Here is a 19,328-nt window from a genome sequence, read left to right on the forward strand (position 1 = left end):
AGCATCTTGTTTTTAAGTATATGTGCTTAACTATCGTATATGTAATTTTGGGTGACTATACAGGGTTTTTTTCCCTTCTAATTATGGTGTGGCTTCCATCAAAAACTACAATTTGATCAAAGTTGACTTTCTAATGAGATTTGTTGTTAGTTGCGAAGTCATGTCTGACCCATCGCGACCCCACGGACAATGTTCTTCTAGGCCAGGGGTGTCCAAACGTGGGAACTTTAAGACTTGTGGACTTCAACTCCCAGAATTCCCCAGCCAGCATGGCTGGCTGGGGAATTCTGGGAGTTGAAGTCCACAAGTCTTAAAGTTCCCAAGTTTGGACACCCCTGTTCTAGGCCATCCTGTCTCTGCCATCCTCTGGAGTCCTTTTCAGCTCATGCCGACTGCTTCGGTGACTCCATCCAGCCACCTCATCCACTGCCTTCCCCTTCTTTTTTTTAATAACTTTTCTTACATTCAAGAAAACAAAGCCCAATGTACAGAATAAAATAACTCCACGTTATCAATTGATGAGATTGCTTCTCAGCTTTTGAATTTATGTAATTTCGTAGTTCGATTGCGACTGTGAAGGCAATATATTTCTTTGCTGCGGAAATTTGCCTGCCTTAGTCTCTAAAGTGAGGTCTTTCAGAATGCTGTTAAGTGACTCATTGTTTCTTCCCAAATTAAAACAACCCCATATGCAGTTCATTCAGAAATTGAGATTAGGTTGGGATATTGTGATTCTCTAACACTGATGGATGCAAAGTTGTTTCCTGTTTTGGGCATTTGTAAAAAAATAAAAGATTTCTGTTGATTAAAAATGCTTTGTCTATTCAACAATGCAAGGCAAAAAAAACCAAGCTTCCTCGTGGTTATAAAAAAAAGAGATCAAATTAAAAGATACAATCATAGGGTTGGAAAGGGACCTTGGAGGTCTTCTAGTCCATCCCTCAGCTGAAGCAGGAGACTCTATACCATTCCTGGTTGTCCAGTGTATTGTTGAAAACTTCCAATGACGGAGCACCCATCCAAAAGACAAGCTGTTCCATTGATTAATTGTTCTCACTGTCGGGAAATTTCTCCTTAGTTCTAAGTTAGATTTCTCTTTAATGACCTTCCACCCATTGCTTCTTGTTCTGCTCTCAGGTGCTTTGAGAATAAATTGACCTATTTTTTTCTGTGACAGCACCTCAACTACTGGAAGACTGCTATCAACACTACACATTATATTACAATTAGTAATGCTGGGAGAAATGAAAATGCATGCTCGTTGAAGAATGCAAATGTTCTGTTGTGAACTATTTCTGAGTTGCAAGTATTTCACATTCTTCCTCTCCATCTTTCCAGGGCTCTGCAGATGATGTCCCGAACCCTTTCCCAGTGCCTTCTTTGCCAAATGGTACCTCCAAGCCAATGAAGCCTCAAAGCAAGCCTCACCGGTAAGAATATTTTCTTTTTCCTTCTGGCTGTGATATGTTGTCTTTTGAGATCTCCATTTCTGTTGTAACCCATGGGACCAGCCTGGGTTTTCACCTGGGTTTTTATTTTCCTGCTGGGTTGATTTTGTTATGGCCCGCCAGTGGCCAGCAGAGCTGGCAGCATAGTCGGACAGTGAGGAGGTTGGGAAGGAACATGGGCCAGTCCTGGAGGCTGGGGAAGGCTCGGACCAGGGCTCTGCGTCGGAGGCAGAGACGGGACCAAGGCCATCTGGCAGTTCTCAGCTGCCTTCGGAACTGGACAGCAGTGTTCTCAGTGTACGCATGCGCAGAACTGCCAGAAGAAAAGAACAACTAAGAAATCAGGGTCAGTGTTGGCTTGGGAGTAAAGCCACAGGTGATTAGCCCCTCCCATAGGAACTAAAAGAGGAGCGAAAGGGGAGTGGACTTTTGCAGGAAACAGTTCATTCAGTAATTAGTTCATTTCAGGAGTGTGAAGATCTGTCCCTGAACCTCAGAGACTCTGTGCCAAGTCTTTTCTTGCACAGCACTGCATTTGGAAAATATTTACATGGCAGCTTTCCAAGATAGATAAGGTCTGTGGTCATAAATTCACCTTTGAAAGACTGTTTGAAAGGCCTTTGCTGAATGTGAATGAGAGGAATTCACATTCATTTAATAAAAGGGGTTTTGTCGGGACCAGGAATCTGCTTCGTACGTTTTGGGGAAGCCTAGGTCAGAATGGATTTTATAAGCTCACTGACAATGAACAACTTACTAAATATTTAGAGATCTTTTGGCTGTTCATTCAAAACTGCGGAATAAAATGTCTGTGTGATATGTTTTGGCTATTCTATTTCTCTCTGCTTTATTTCAGACAACATCCAGTAGAATTTCACTTAAAGGAAGCCAAAAGATTGAAGCACAAAGCTGATGCAATGGTAGGTTTGCCTGCAGAAAAGTTGCAAGTGTGAATAGGCTGGGCTCCAAATAGTACAGTTAACTCGAGGGATTGCTGGATAAAGCAAACCCACGTCGCGAAATAACCCTGGATCAGCTTCAAAGAGCTCTCTTGTCATGATTTTAAAATTGAGGTGACATCTCTCTTGCCACGTGTCTTTCCTGTGATCGAGAGCAAGTTGAAAGCTTTGCAAAGCAGTTCAAATTGGAAATGTTTCCATCTCAGAACATCCACTCCAAGGGCAAAACTGTGGAGATTTCTAACTGGGAAGCTGTCTTCTTCTGGGGTCGGAAGAATCTGTTGAAAGATGGAGGAGGCAGGCTGCCAAGGGGTGACATGTGTTCACATATAAAGATAAAGCACTTTCTTTGTTGCGTAAAAGTTTTTGGGTGACGAGACACCCAAGCCTTCTTGCATAATGCCATGTAAATAAGTTAAATCCGGAAGGCGCTTTTCCAAAAGGCAACTGGACTTTCCTGGTTTCTTTTTCTTTGAAAAACATCCTTCAGTTCAGTTCAAATCTTCTTGGATGAGAAGCGAATCGTTTTTCAAAGAAAAAAAAAAAAGTCCCAGTTGCTTTTTGGAAAAGCACCTTTGGGACAGAGGTGGGTTGCTCCCGGTTTGGCCCGGATCAGGCAAACCAGTGGTAGCGGTGGCGGGAGGCTCTGCCCACCCTCCCAGAGGAAGCGGCGAGCGCCCGCGCCCGAACCAGTAGTAAAATAATTGGCAACCCACCACTGCTTTGGGACAGCCGTGACCTGGATGATTGAGAATGTCCGTAAACATTGTCCAAGTTAAGGGAAAGAAACATACTTCTTCCAGTGTGATAGTTGGAGTTCACTGAGACACAGAGGACAACATCATCATATCCACATGGACTGGTAAACAAACAAATGCTTCACAATATACCTGAAAGGTTCTTATTAAATGGTCAGTCTGCTTTATAAATCCACTTTGGGGATATCATCTCACCCAGAAAAGCGATAAGAATTGTATAGGTCAGGGGTCGGCAACCTTAAACACTCAAAGAGCCACAAAGGTCCTAACCGGAAGCCCCCCACTCAATTCTGGAGCCGACTGGAAATCGGTTCCCCCACCATAGAGTCACCTCTTAGTGCGGCATCCTTTTTCCTCTACCTGTTCTAACTGAATGCCCTAACAATTGTGGAGCCGACTGGCGACAGGGGGCCGCAGCAGAGGGATGAAGCCACATGCAGCTCCAGAGCCACGGGTTGGCTGATCCCTGGTAGAGGTGAATAAAAATATGTTACAATTCCCAATGATAGAGCACCTTCGTTCCTAGTGAGTCTTCGGTTGCGCTTAATTATTCCATTCTTCTAATAAGAGAGAAATCGAGATTGAGGTTCAGCTCAAAGTGGCTAGATTCATCATACTGTGTTCCCTAACTTTTTTAAAAAACTTAATACATTGTAGGAAACTAATCGCTTTAGGTAATTTAGTTTCAAAGCCATCAAGGCCCACTATAACATTTGAATTGAATCCCTTTTGTCTGGTGCCCTTCCAGTGCCTTCGACCGCAACTCTGGAATGGCCATTGACTATATAGTGCCTGTATACAAAACGGTGGAAGTATGTCAGGGAAACTAAAGTGCCTCACTTGGCTGGCTTGTGGGTTAATCCGTGCTACCTTTGCTCCCAATAGACAGACAAAGTTGGAAAGGCCTTCAAATACTTGGATGCTGCCCTATCCTTCATTGAGTGTGGCATTGCAATGGAATCAGACCCGCTTTCACCAAAGCCAGCCTACACCATGTTTGCAGAAACCATAGACCTCATTAAGTAAGTAAACAACCGTTTCTGTTCTAACCTGCTGGCTTCAGGTTCTTCCTCTGAAGTTTCCCTTGAGTTCACTGTTCATTCCTGTAGCTTTTTTTTGGATTCTCTGCCTACCCTGTGGATCCCGTTAGCAGGCCTTCCCTGTTGTTACCCCTATCCAAAACCATTTCCCTTCTAGATATTGTTTTTGTCTTCCTTTTATTTTCTGGGCCTTCTAGTCTAGGGTTATATCATGATTTATGATGAATGAATTTTTATGATGGTTAGGATCATGATTTATCACTCATTGCTTCTACGTACACGGAGAGCTTATGCACCGGAGACAAATTCCTTGTGTGTCCAATCATACTTGGCCAATAAAGAATTCTACTCTAGTCTACTCTATTCTTCTACTCTATTCTACATCTATTCTATTCTATTCTTCTATTCTATTTTATTACTATAGTCTATGCCTAGCCTAGCCTATTTCTCTACTCCACTCTACTCTGCTCTGCTCTACTTTGCTCTACTGTACTCTATTATTCTACTCTACTCTTATTCTATTCTATTCTACTCTACTTCTTACTCTCCTCTATTCTACTCTATTCTATTCTATTCTATTACTCTTATTCTGCTCTTATTCTACTCCTATTCTATTCTATTATTACTCTAATTCTACTCTATTCTACTCTGCTCTATTCTATTCTTCCATTAGCCTTACCTTTATCTGTATATGTACCCTTACCCATACCGTTCCATTCCCCTTTCCTTTTCCTTTCCGTTCCCCTTTTCCTTTCCCCATTCCATTCCATTGAAGCTAAGAAAAGAAGTATATAGCAAGTGCTCTGAGCCCACTTCAGATAAGATTCAGATGTAGCACTTCTAGTTCAGGAGGCCTGCAAAAGGCAGTGGACAAACCTACTGAGGTCAAGAACCTCTTAGTGAAGGCTAGAATAAGCTCATGTATTTATGAACAGTTGGAAGCCAATATAATCACTTACAGTTATGCTTCTAAGGGAGCCTAAATATTCTCAAATAATGCAAATTAGCAAATGTATAAAAAGAAGCGAGAAACCTAACACTTTCCCTCTGTGTGTGTGTGTGTCTCTCTCTCATATTTTAATTCTTGTTAAGTTCCCCTTTTTATCTTACTTTTCGTTAACATGTATAAAACACACACACACCAGTGTAACTTTGCTATATTCCTTTGGCTTTGCTTTGTTTAAATAATGACGGCAATTATCAGCAGTTATTGCTTCGTTGTTGGATAAAACCTCCATAAACAAAAAGTTAAATATCCGTTTCTTCCTTTATTCCGCCCCCCCAAAGTAGCCGTATCTTGATTTTCTCTTTTTTAACGTTTTTTGAAGAATCTGACAGCACAGTGACTCCTCAGATCCAACCACACTGCTCCACATTCCTGCTTAATCGTGAAAAAGAGCAAGATAAAGTAATTTCTATTAATTTGGACTGGAGGATGCATGTTTACATTTTCCTATCAGTTCCAACCGCAACAGCTGTTTTGAGGTTCTGTTATCAAAATAATGGCTTCATTCCAGCATCTGCATTGTAGACTCTTGAGCACTGAGAATCCTCCTACATATAATTATTTTCTCATTCTGTTCAGCATCAAGAACTTCCACTTAGACATCTGGTTCGCAGAAGTCACCTTCTCTGATTCAACTGATGTGGTGTTTTTTTTTAAAAAAAATTAAACTTATCAAACTATAAAATAGGAATGAAAATGAAAACAGTGGAAAAAGAGGGGAAGAAAAAAGGGAAAGAAAATGGCATAAAGCAAAGGGGGGGAAAAGAAAGAAGAACATTGACGTTGACTCTTTTGAGCGCAGTAGAATAACTTAATAACAAAGCAGCCTCAAGTTTTAAATTTTTTACATACTTAACATGTGCTAACCAATAATTTTAACAACAAGTTCGTCTAATCGGCAAAACCCAAAGTCAACGTTTCATTTTTTTCCTCCCCTTCAGCACAAAAATCTGGAAATGGTGCCCAAGTTAGAAACAAAGATGGTTTCTTTTCTTTGAGTAAATCAGTTACTGTATTTTTCGGAGTATAAGACGCACCAAGGTTTTGAAGAGGCAATTTTTTAAAAAAAAGTAGGTAGGTAGATAGAGAGTTAGAGAGGGAGAGAAAGAGATAGAAATAGAGTAGGTAGGTAGGGAGAGAGAGAGTAGTTAGATAGGTAGGCAGATAAAGGGAGAGAGAGAGAGAAATACAGTAGATAGGTAGGGAGAGAGAGTAGTTATGTAGGAAGGTAGAGGGATAGAGTAAGAGAAATAGAGATAGAGAGAAATACAGTAGGTAGATAGGGAGAGAGAGTGTGTGTGTGTGTGTAGGTAGGTAGGTAGGTAGGTAGGTAGGTAGGTAGGTAGGTAGAGGAATAGAGAGAGAGAAATAGAGATAGAGAGAAATACAGTAGATAGGTAGGTGTTTCAGCTGGCACAGCACTTGATCAATGTAATTCTCATCAATCAGTTAAAGAGCTTTCCAAAAGGAAAAAAAAAGTTTTTGCACTCTGCAAACCTCCCAAAACGGCCCATTTTCCACGAAAACGGGCCCGTTTCCCCCCCCAAAAAGGCATGAAATACCTTGGGGGGGGCTTGCAGAGTGCTCCTGGGGAGGTGGGGGCCCAAAAACGAAGAAAAAATTGCCCGTTTTTCGTCCAAAAAATTGCATGCATAGCCTTATGGAGGCTTATAGAGTGCTGCTGTACAGACCTCTGTATGTTTGAGTTTGGCCAGAACTAGGGAAGGGATTTGAAGGAGAGGATATTAGAAATTAAATGAAATTAGGTAATGAAATTTAGGAAGAAGATTCTGGAAAAACTTCGCTGTTGGAATCTTTGGGGATTCCCCCCCCCCATTATCTGCCAAATTCTGTAAAACTAACTTTCTGTTTCACTGCTAGTTCATGGCATCCCAATATTATGCTTTTATATGCTGATGGAACTAAAATAAAGTGTGATTTGTCTTCCCATAGATTCATAATGACATTAAAATCCTTTGCGGACTCTTCAACAACCACACAAGAAAAAATCTTCATTGTGTTTTGGTGAGTGGCTCTGCGTTCTATTTCCAAGCATTCTAAGTTTTTTAAAAAAACGTTAAAAATGCTTTCTACTTTGCTTTGATGCAATGTATGAAGGCTCTTCAACTATGGGGAACAAAGTCCTAAAGCAGAGGTGTAAAACTCAAGGCCCTTGGGCCGGATCCAGTCCGCGGGGTGCTTAGATCTGGCCCATGAGGCCACCCTGGAAACAATGAAGGACCAGTCCGTGTTGCCTCTGCCAGTGAAAACGGAGCTTGGAGAGGCCATGCGCAGCCCGCCTGGGCTCTGTTTTCATTGGCAGAGGGCTGCAGGAGGTCATCATGGCCGAAAGTGGGGCCTCAATAAGTGATGTTGAGCCAGCCATGCCCCCCAGGCAGCCCCCCCCTCTCCTGAGGTCAAACGCAACCCTGATGCAGCCCTCAATCAAATTGAGTTTGACACCCTTGTTCTAAAGAATTTCAGATGTTTTATGTTCATTGTGTTTTTACAGCATGCGCTGCCAAGCCATTCTCTACATGGCAATGTTTCGCTACAAGAAGGACACAGCAATAAAGTATTCCCGGACTCTTAATGAACATTTCAAGGTAGTGAACAGTTTCAATTGAAAATGGAAGGGAGGGTATTTCCAACAATGTTATGCCAGTGGGTGAATGGTTTTCCCAAGTAAACGATTAATATCTGAACAGTGTAACATGGAACCAACAAGTACTTTTGTCAGAGTTTGTTGCAGAAAAATTGAATCCAGAAAGCACAGACTGATAACTGATTCATCTGGTTCATTAATTTCTTTATGTACATAATAACAGATGAATAAATGTACAATACCAATAGTAGATTCTTTCAGCGTGGTAGAAGTTACAAGCAGAACACAAGCAGGAGACAACAGTTTCATTCAGCGGTCAGGGCAGACAAGATCAGTCTTGTTTCAGTTTCAATTCTCAGCACAGACTCAGATCTATTTAAGCTCCCATTGGCTGACTTAGTTGCTATGCCTATTCATTGGCTGACCTTGTTACCAAGTCTCTCCCAGTCATGAATATTCTAACAATTTTTAAAGTTTTTTTTTAATATATATTTTATTTATGCATTTATCTTTAGTAAACATAAAAATCCAATATCTATATGAACAGTATGTTGTCTGGGTACATTTAATTTTGAGAAACAATAATAGTAATAATAACAATATCCATAACATTGATAATAATCACGTAATATTTGCTTATCCATATTAATAAACCTTCATTGTATATAATCATTCTCTTAAACTTTTAGATTTCTAACTTCTGTTTCTATTAGCTAAACATTGGTAGAACAAATCCCATGTTAAAAAATATTCTGTCTTCCTTCTCCTTAACTTTAAGCGTTAATCTATCCACTTCTGCACATTCTAATTTTTTTTTATTAGACTTTCATCTGTAGGGATCTTTTCTTTTTTCCACTTTATTTCCACCTGCATTTTTAAAGTTTTGTAGCACAGATTTTGTAGTACAGGTAGTCCTTGACTTGCAATAGTTCACTTAGTGACCATACAAAGTTGCAACGGCACTGACAAAAGTGTCTTAGGACTGTTTCTCGCACTTATGACTGTTGCAGCATCCCCATGTGATTTACATTCGGGTGCTTGATAAGTGACTCAAATTTATGACGGTTGCATTGTCCTGGGCTCATGAAATGAGCAACCTCCTGACAAACCAATGGGAAAGCCAGATTCACTTAACAACCATGTTACTAATTCAATAACTGCAGTGATTCACTTAACAAATGTGGCAAGAAAGGTTGTAAAATGGGGCAAAACTCACTTAACAAATGTCTCACTTAGCAATATAAATTTTGGGCTCATTTGTCGTAAGTTGAGGACTACCTGTATTTGATTTATATAATTTTATTTTTCATTTTAATATTTAATCGAGTTACCCTGTGGTAAGATGGGAGGCCAATAAATTTGATTGTTTGATTAAATAAATAAACGTTCGTGAAAAATAAGTGTTTCTCTTTTGTGTAAATAAAAAGACGAGTTGAAGTTACTTGCAATCTAAGTAGAATTTCCTTGCTTATTACAGAGTTCTTCTAGAATTGCCCAAGCACCTTCTCCATGTGTCGCAAGGTAATACCGCAAACTTATTCTTGTTACAAACATTAATTTTCTTTTCTGGTTAATTGTAAGGTTACATGATGGCCAAAAGTATGAATTGGTTGGAAACCGGTTTGGTGATCTCTCAAAATACAATTGTTGCTGGTTAATGTCTCAGGCTCATTGCTTATTACTTTTGATTTGATGGCCTCTTGCTATGGAATACGGAGGGTTAGCTTTTGAGTAGACATGTAGAGAGGGCCTAGCATTCTGCTCAAAGGAAACTACTGTATTTTTCGGAGTATAAGATGCATCGGAGTATAAGATGCACCAAGATTTTGAAGAGGCAAATTAAAAAAAAAAAGGTTTTGTACTCTGCAGTGCAAAAACGGCCCTGTTTTTCATCAAAAAAAGGGCATGCATTTAGGAGGCTTATAAAGGGCTCCTGGGGGCTGAGGGGGGGCAACAACGAGCAATAAACGGCCCATGTTTCGCTCATTGCTGCCCTCCCCAGCCCCCAGGAGCACTCTGGAAGCCTCCTAAAGGCTATGTATGGCCAATTTGGTGAAGGGGGTGGGGTTTTGGGAGGCCAAAAATGCTGTATTCAGTGTATAAGAGCCACCCAGATTTTCACCCTCTTTTTTGAGGAAAAAAGGTGCGTCTTATACTACGAAAAATACGGTATGTATCACAGGGTAGATTTGGAGTGAGGAGATCTGAGTTCAAATCCTTCTTCTGTTATAAAACTCATAGGACCCATAGTTTAGACTCGTGCAAGGCCTCCCTCCCTCCCTCCCTCCCTCCCTCCCTTCCTTCCTTCCTTCCTTCCTTCCTTCCTTCCTTCCTTCCTTCCTCCCTTCTTAAGCTGGTTTATGATGCATGTTTTTATCTTTGCTGTCCTGGACAGAAGAGAATGCATTAAAATTCCTCCAAAAGCAGAATACGCCACCCTTTGTAATGTCAAGGCCCTCGTCATAAATTTAGAAATCAATAGAATTCATGCTGACTTAAGGGGTACGTGGAAGTTGAAGTCTTAACAGAAGGAAAAGGCACCAGGTTGGGTAATCAAAAGGGATCAAAATAGCTTTGGAATCAATAGGACTTAAACAAGGGCTGGAGACCAAACAGGCTAAAATGCACTTGTTCAAAGCTTAGCATTAAAATAGACTTCAACTTAAAATCAGAATTAGCACCAGAATTTCTGTTGGTGACCAATGCATGCTGAGCATAGGGGATCAACCAAAGAAGGAAGGGAAGTAGAGCAAGAGATTTCGGAAAATACACACGGTATTGATCAATAAAGGAAATTAAGTGAATCATGCCTGCTCTTACAACCTCTTAGGCAATGGTGAAACACTGCAGTTGTTAAATAAATTGTGTCGTCTTTCAGTGAATTCAGCTTCCCCAATTGACTTTGCCCGTCGGAAGGTCGCAAACAACCCCAGGACACTGCAGTCGTCATAAATACCGTATTTTTCAGAGTATAAGACGCACCTTTTTCCCTCAAAAAAGAGGGTGAAAATCTGGGTGGGTCTTATACACCCAATACAGCATTTTTGGCTGTATTTTGGCAAAACCGCACCCCCTTCACCAAAATGGCTGTACATAGCCTTTAGGAGGCTTCCAGAGTGTTCCTGGGGGCTGGGGAGGGCAAAAACGAGCAAAAAACAGGGCATTTTTTGCTCATACTTGCCCTCCAGCTCCCAGTAGCACTCTATAAGCCTCCTAAAGGTATGCATGCCCTTTTTTTTTTTGACAGAAAATGGGCCATTTTTGGCAGAGTGCAAAACCTTGTTTAAAAACTTAGCCTCTGCAAAATCTTGGTGCATCTTATACTCTGAAAAATACGGTAAATTCCTGTTGCCAAGTGCCTAAATTTTGATCGTGTGACTGTGAGGACACTGTGACAGTCATAAGTGTGAGGACGTTTTCAGTGCCTATTGCAACTTTGAATGGTCGCTGAAGGACAATCAGAGGACTATCTGTATTCCCTCAAAATCTCCCGCTCCATTTTCCTTCCCTCCTTGGGTTGATCACCAGAAGTCAGCATGCATTGGCCATCGGGCACGCTCGGTCCTCTTTTACTCAATTATTGGAACCAAAGGTTAGAAATCAGTGGTGAAATTCATTTTTTGTACTACCGGTTCTGTGGGCGTGGCTTGGTGGGCCTGGCAGGGAAAGGATACTGCAAAATCCCCATTCCCACCCCACTCGGGGGCCTGCCTGAGGTGGCATTTGCTGCTTCTCTGAACTACTCAAAATTTCCACTACCGGTTCTCCAGAACCTGTCAGAACCTGCTGGATTTCACCGGTTAGAAATCCTTTTTAGCTATTCCCCTCCCTCCTCCCTTAATTTGTTCATGCCTCCTCCTTAGATTTCATCCCTTTTTAATGCCTGGTTCTACTTTGTGTGTTTATTGAATGTAATGCGGTGCTCACTTGTGTTTCATCCTTCAGGAGCACTGGCACCCCTTCTCCACTCTCCCCGATGCCTTCTCCGGCTGGCTCAGTCAGCTCCCAGACGGGTTCCAGTGCCAGCAGCTGTGGAAGTAGCAGTCTCGGCTCCTCAGTCAGCGTCCCTCATTATATCCCGACCATCACCTCCTCCTTCGTTAACATCACTTCTTATATTCTGTACGCCTACGACTTCTGGGAACAAGCTGATCTTTTGGCTAGGAAAAATAAGAGTAAGGGTTTGTTTGTTTGTTTGTTTGTTTCCTACTGACTTCCAAATCCAGTTTCCTAAAGTCCCTTTCCCCTTGAGGACAATTGTGTTCAGCAAGTTTATTTGGGAGAATCTGAAGGTTAGCAGCACCTCTAAATAATTCTTGGTTTTTCTTGCTGACGAGAGACTCTGCTTGCACCCTCAGGATCTACTTCTAGCCAGAATAAAACAAGAGTCCCTTCGGGGATAGGGGGCGGTCTAGAAATCTAATTAAATAAATAAATAAATAAATAAGTGTGACTTTGATTGGTTCCTGTAAATCAGATGTTTATCAGCTCAGTACAAATTACCAATCAACATCATTGTCGTCTTTTAGCGACCCCCATAATCCCTTGCAGGGTGGAGTCTGGGCAACTGAATGGAGCTAGCAGTGTTTTAATGGCCAGATGCCCTTCCTGTCGCCAATGCAGAGTTTTGTTCAGCAGATATATTCCCAGTGTGCCCAGAGAGAGAAATATCTGTCTCTACCTAGGATTTGAATTCACGGCCTCCTGATTGTGAGGCAAGAGCTCTACCTCTACGTCACCGCACCACTCCTCTGTACAAATGACCAATAAAGGAGAGTATTTGTTGCTCGGGGTTGAAATGAAGAATCTTTGGCGCTCTCTGAGTTTGGTTGTTGTCTTGTGGACTTTCCAAACGGGCTAATATCATCAGTGGTCGGTACAAATTCTTCACTTGAAGGACACCAGCAAGACCCAGACCCCCCAAAACCTCTGGTTGGACCAGATTATTGCTACCATTGTTGCTGTATTAATAGTTCGTAGCCCCATGATGGCAAACCTATGGCACGCGTGTCCAAAGTGGCATGCAAAGCCATGTTGTCTGGCACGTGCAGCCTTGCCTGTTTGTCTTCCGGATTTCCGACGCGCATGATGATCAGCTGTCCAGCGTGCATGTGGCAGTGCCAAAAATCAGTGTGCGCATGCATGCCGGCCAACTGATTGTCGGGTGCCCATGCGCGCCAGAACCCGGAAGTCCAGCTTTTCTAGAGTGCGATCCCTTCGCATTCGTGGCAATGCCAAAACCCGGCCTGCACACACATGCCAGACAACTGATCGTTGGGCATGCATGTGCGCCAGAACCTGGAAGTTCGGCTTTTCTGGAGTGCGGCCCCGATGAGCATGCATGGGCGCATGTGATGTTTCCACGTGGCCTTTTTGGCATTTGATGCCAAAAAGGTTTGCCGTCGCGTAGCCTGAAATACACGGATAACCCTAATTCTCGGAAAGGAGAATTATTGCATGACTAATGAAGTGGTTGCTTATTGGATTAGTATCTTCAAGTAACCCCTCTTGGTAGCCAAGGTCAAACTTTTGAAGAAAATAAGACTTAGAAAATTACTTAAGGGGAAAAAAATTCCTAAGCTAAGTTAAAAGTAAAGCTCCGTTCATGATCAATCATTCTATTGAAGTTTTCCATGTGAGTAGAATGAGAGATGAGTACGCATCTGACTGAGGAATTCTGGGAGTGGAAATCCGCATATCTTTCAGTTGTCAGGGTTCAAACATGGAACTTATTTTACCAGTGGTTGGTGGGGAAAAGGGTGAGGATTAAGAATAGAATCTGTAAGGTAAAGATAAAGGTAAAGGTTCCCCTTGCACATATGTGCTAGTCGTTCCTGACTCTAGGGGGCGGTGCTCATCTCTGTTTCAAAGCCAAACAGCCAGCGCTGTCCAAAGACGTCTCCGTGATCATGTGGCCGGCATGACTAAACGCTGAAGGCACACAGAATGCTGTTACCTTCCCACCAAAGGTGGTTCCTACTTTCCTATTTGCATTTTTACATGCTTTTGAACTGCTAGGTTGGCAGAAGCTGGGACAAGTAACGGGAGCTCACTCCATTACACAGTGCTAGGGATTCGAACTGTCGACCTTTCTGATCAACAAGCTCAGCGTCTTAGCCACTGAGCCCCCGCATCCCCAGTACAGAATCTGTATTACTAAGCAAATTAAATACCCAGATAACACGACTAAGAAATGTAATGAATAGAAAATGAATACAATTTATTTTTAAAATTGCCAAGGTTGAGAAAATGTGTTTGACGCGTTTTTAAGAACCAGAGTCTTCTGGCTAAGCATGCTTCACAAAAGAATCAGACATGATGCTTTTCTTTTTTTTCTTTTCCCCCTTCCCTCTTTCAGAATTTTTTTCCAAGCTCAACGCTGCCGCCTGCGTTCTCTCGTTGAACAGCAGTATGATCGAACTTGTACACTACACCCGTCATGGATTGCAATGGCTGAGACTGGAATCGAACATGCCTTAATGGGTGACTCAAGGTGAAGATTTTTGCCTTGGACTCTTTTGCACTTTGAAAGCCTCCGAAACGAAGCTTTGAATGGGGCTGACTGGTTGGATTTGAAAAAAAGAGAAGAAGAAGGAAAAAAAAAAAGCACATGGAACAAGTTTGGAATTAAGCATGATTGAAGGGATCTGGCACCACTGGAAAACTTTTATTAGAGATTGCATTCCTACTATGCCAATGGGCCACTGAGAAGATAAAAAGAGTGAAGAAGAAGAGGCCTCAAAGTAGAAGAAGATGCCTTTCTTTCAAAGGACAAAGTGCAATTGTCTCCTTTCTCTACCCCTGCCCCCCCCTTCCCTTCCCTCCCTCCCCATTCCCATCATGGTTTCTTTGTCTCAATGGTCTATAAACATTTCTCGTAATGAATAACCAGCAAGATAATTGATCAGTCAGCACACACGAAGAAGCATCAGCGAAATCCATTTCCCAAAGAATTTTCTACAACATCTAAGGGTGCGCCCCAGTGCGTAATGCTGAATTTTATTTTTATTTTTAAGTATAAATCACCAACTCATCTCAGTTCTGGCAGGTGGCAGGACCCGGGTATCTGGATGGCAATTCTTCAGCCATAAATTGAATTTTCTGTTCAAACTAAAAAAGCCGTCTTCCTGCCCCTCTCGCTCCTCCATGTGCTACGTACGAGTGGCCAATTGTTGCACTATTTCTTCTGTTCTCCTGACCTGTAGCAGGCCTATCCCATGGTTTGCTTTTCCCTTTCTTTCTTTGTTTTGGCTCTTTGTAGGAGCAGTTGTAGCAGTTTTCAGCTATCCTGGGTGGTAGTTTCATGATTCTGCATTTGGCACATTGACAATCTCGCGAGGCGGCCTACCGTGTCAGAATCACGTTTGAGCAGACAACCCGGTAGATGCGATGTTGATTCTTAACGCCCCTCTCTAAATTAGGGATATGGTTTCCGGTTCATCCCTGGAGTAGCTGTGATAAAAATACATTACTAAGAGGAATGGGTGTTGCCATCACTGCTGTTAAAGATGCTACTCCATTAGATCTCTGAGTAGCTCCACACAGAGAGTAGCAGGCCAAGGAAGGGGAGAATTCCCTAGCACCAAATAAAAGGAGTGGCATTTGAAGAGGCCTCTTCTGCTTTTATAAAATTTGTTGGGAGATATTTAAAGATCTTTGAGAGGGGAGGAACTTTGAAGTGTGCCATTTTCAGTTCACCTTCCCTCACATGGTAGGTTCAGATAGTGCCTTGGTTGATACACGATTTTTCATTTGTGCTGGTCAGGACACTGGTTCATTTTCTTTATGATCCTTTTTCTTTTCAGAGGATTCTGTTTCCTCCGTTGTAAGATACTTTGCTTCCGTCTACTTGGAAAACCCTCAGTTCTTCAATGCAAGTACGGATAGTTCTCTTAGGTCCACAGGCATCTCTCTGCTTCTTTTATTAATTTATAAAAATCACCGTGAATGAGCGTCCTCTATTTGTTTCCCATAACCTGTCGAGCATAAGAAACACAAGCATTCTGTTTTCATCTAAAATATGTATTTTACCCCCCTCTTGTCAGCTGTGCTTTTAATTCTCCCATTTGCATCTGCTATCGCTTGACTTCAGCAGGCCACTCGGAGAACGAATAACTTCCAGATAAATTATTCTTAAGTGCGATTATTATTATTTTCTTCTGGGCTGATTCTCAGAGTCAAAAAGCTGGAATCGAACATGTTGTAATATTTGCTGTAAAGGCAGACAATTATTTTTTCTGGAGTTGATGTAGAGCATTTCTTATTTTTTACCATAGATTTATTTCCTTACCAACACTAGTAATAAACCTCACGATTCCACCTTTTGAAGATAGACTCATTGTAGAGAATCTTACTGATTCTTTCAGGGCAGATTTGATTTGGGGATAATGCAGTCCCCACAAGGGGGAGGGGGTTAAAAAAAACAAGGGAACGTAAGGATTTCCAGAAATAACTTACTTTTACTTAGAGAAACATTTTCTCCCCCCCCCCCCTTCCAAGTGTTTAAATCCAAGTTATTTAATTTTGAAGAAGACGAGGTGGAGATCTTGAAACCTTCCGAATCGGTGCAAGATGCATTGATGGGTAACAGAAATCTTGCATTGCCTGCATTTTCAAATTGCAACCGAAGAAAGGTGGTGAAAAGCAGCATCCTGATTGCTGTGGGGCAGAGAGCAGAAGTTGTAGACCCTGGCACTTGTCCAATGCTTCCTGCACCGCAGTCATAAGCCACCTTTTGGGGTACCTAATACTCCGATTCCCGATCTGCTGAGACCTCCTGTCAGTAAGATGTTGCTTGAGGTTACTGACAGATTGGCTAAGAATTTTGAGATTGTGTCAGGTTTGGGGGAGTTCTGGGGCACCTCCCAGTCCAACATATTAGTCTCCGTGAGCACTACACTCTATTTATACAGGGACGTCACAGGTTCTCGATCAGAAAGATTTGAACTCGCAACATTGCTGCAGTGATATCTCAGGAAACGGGGGGGGGGGGAGTGCATCAAAAGATGAGGTTTTAAAAGCAACTGGATCGGTACCTGCTTTTCCCCAGGGAAGGATTTGGTCTGAGTATGGGAAAATGAGCTGCTTGTACTGGCTGTCTTATCACACTAAACAGATACGAAAACTCTGAGCATGGATGGGAAACGGAGGAACACTGTCTGTTTTGTCTCCCTATTGCAAACCGCATCACCCTCCCTTTTCCCCATCAGTCTTTGTAGACTCAGGATCAAAATTTCCCCACTAGCTCCTTCTCTCTCTCTCTCTCTCTTTCTCCCTCTCTCTCCCGAATAACTCCGGAACCAGCTTAGATCCTTTGCTGCTGCTTCTGCTTTATGATCTATATTCTGATATAAAGAATCCTCAGTTGTTAAGGGCCCCCACTTCAGCCCACTCTCTTGAGCACTTTATTCCAAAAGTACGTTCAATCCCAGAATCTCCCAGTTGAGATTCAGCTGACTAATCTCTCTTGTGAAAAAGAAACGAAAAGACTGCGGTGCATTTGTGCGACTGGTTTTATACGTTCATAAAATGGTAGCGGGGAAAAAAAAAAAAGCAATAGAGGTTTCATTTCATGAAAATAAAAGTTTGGTTTGGTTCAGAAAAGGCTGTGCAGAACCTCTTCCGGAATCAAAGGGGAGGAAAAGCTTCTCAGTTTTCCAGAGAAGTAATTCTCCAATTTGAAAAGCTTTTGTGTTCTGTGATTCCCCCCCCCCAAAAAAAACCATTGTTTGTTTTAATTTTACACGGAATTGCAGAGAAAAAGTCCATTTGTGGGGATCAGGTTTAAGATCCTTATGGTTTTAATTTTTTTTCTCTCTCAAAAGACCAATTTAATGAATGAGCAGACTCCCATTTCATCCCAACTCTAAATTCTGTTTCCCAGTTCTACATGGATGTCTCATGAATTTTACCCAGAGTCAAGCTTTCAGTTCTCCATCCAAGGAGCAAGAAATAAAATGTTTTTCCCATTTTTAAACACAGGTCTATGAAGCTGCAGGCTGAAAGCAGCTCTCTTCCCAGATATTTATTTAGAATTATAATTAATGTATTTAAAATTGACAATGTTCTTATATATCTAAGATAACCATAATTTAATAATTTGCAAGTTCCATTGACACTGGAGATGCGGACTGAACATTATTAGGTTGATGACAATTTTATTTTTAAAGGGCAATTTCTCTTCTTAACCTTTTTTTAAAATAAAGAAACCATGGGAACAGAGTGGGAAAAAAAATCTGTACATTTAAATTTATTATGGGATGTTGTGTCGCCATCTTGTAAATATTTTCTGCCCTGTATATTGGTGGTATTTCCAGATTGATTTGTTTAAATTCTGTGGGGTAATAAATAAATATTAAATGAAGCAGCATCTTTTGTGTCAGTTGTAATTAATCATTAACAAGAGTATTTCCTATTCTTTTTTTTTGTCTGCTGAACAAAGCTCCGCTTTGGCGTCAGGAAGGGCATCCGGCCAGTAAACACTCTGCTAGCTCCATTCAATTGCCCAGACTCCACCCCACTTGGGATTATGGGGTCGTTAAATGATTATTCTTGATTACAGATAATCCTAAATTTATGATGGTCATAAAGTGTGTAATAACATAACTGACCCCATTTCATGATCTTTTTTGCAGCAGTCATGAAGTGAATCACCACAGTTGATAAACATGCGTGGTCATTAAGCGAACCCTTGGTTTGCTGTGTGGCGTTTATTTTTTGTCAAACCTCAGAAATAAATGTTGACTTCCGTCAAAAATACCATATTTTTTCATGTATCAATCTTTTCCAGCCTAATATATAGCAGGATTGGGAGTAGTCTTTCTAGCTATCATAGATTTTAAAAAATGTACTGTTCTCCCCCCCCCCTTCCCAAATAAACAGACTCTAAAGACTTGTATCATTAGCATGTTTTACTCCTAGACTCAATCTTCTACTCCAATCTTAAGTGTCTCACATGACAAAAAGAATCCCATCAATTCAGTGAAACCTCAAGAGAAACCAGCAGATTTTATGTTGGACACCAACTATATGTGTGAGTTTCACAGTCTCTTGCAAAGATTCCTGATCTGCTACACAGCATATGTATAAATCATGCAGCTACTCCTGATTTAACTCATACATTCTTCCTTAGAATACTAGGCTGGTGCTCCGATTGTTTTAAATAAATGGTTCAATGCTAGTATGGAAGTCCTATCTGTCTATGTTATTGAGGTAATGAGCAAGCCTATGGCAAGTTTTTAAATCAGACTAAGCCAAACTTTTTAGACCAGCTTTCCATTTTAAAAGTCTCATGGTTCAAGATAAAAATTTCACTGTACAAATTTGTCTGATGCTCCTGCTCTATTAGAATGGTAAATGTGGCTCTTTGGCGCCCTCTTTTGGAAGCACCTGCTTAATACAATTTGATAGGCAAGAATTTTGAAGGTTGTCTATGAAAAAATGTAGGTGCACAAAATGAGAGTGGCTAATATATATATAATTATAATTCATGGAAAATTCCAATTTTTTCAAA

At 41.4% G+C, this 19,328-nt stretch overlaps 1 protein-coding gene across 5 annotated transcripts in view; it reads left to right on the forward strand.

Annotated features, from left to right (window-relative positions):
- The window catches only part of AFF1 (ALF transcription elongation factor 1), a 188,799-nt gene extending 170,614 nt beyond the window's left edge, over window positions 1–18,185 (forward strand). For all 5 annotated transcript variants that reach the window (XM_081960189.1, XM_081960190.1, XM_081960192.1 and 2 more), the window contains 8 exons: window positions 1,339–1,430; window positions 2,305–2,368; window positions 4,051–4,187; window positions 7,165–7,236; window positions 7,724–7,817; window positions 9,294–9,337; window positions 11,762–11,991; window positions 14,175–18,185. In XM_081960189.1, coding sequence (XP_081816315.1) covers window positions 1,339–1,430; window positions 2,305–2,368; window positions 4,051–4,187; window positions 7,165–7,236; window positions 7,724–7,817; window positions 9,294–9,337; window positions 11,762–11,991; window positions 14,175–14,296 — 855 coding nt within the window. In that variant the 3' untranslated portion in view covers window positions 14,297–18,185. The remainder of the gene's footprint in view (window positions 1–1,338; window positions 1,431–2,304; window positions 2,369–4,050; window positions 4,188–7,164; window positions 7,237–7,723; window positions 7,818–9,293; window positions 9,338–11,761; window positions 11,992–14,174) is intronic.
- Window positions 18,186–19,328: the final 1,143 nt, after the last annotated feature.

This window comes from Natrix helvetica (assembly GCF_964273705.1).
Source record: "Natrix helvetica genome assembly, chromosome: 7".
Classification (NCBI taxonomy): Eukaryota; Metazoa; Chordata; class Lepidosauria; order Squamata; family Natricidae; genus Natrix; species Natrix helvetica.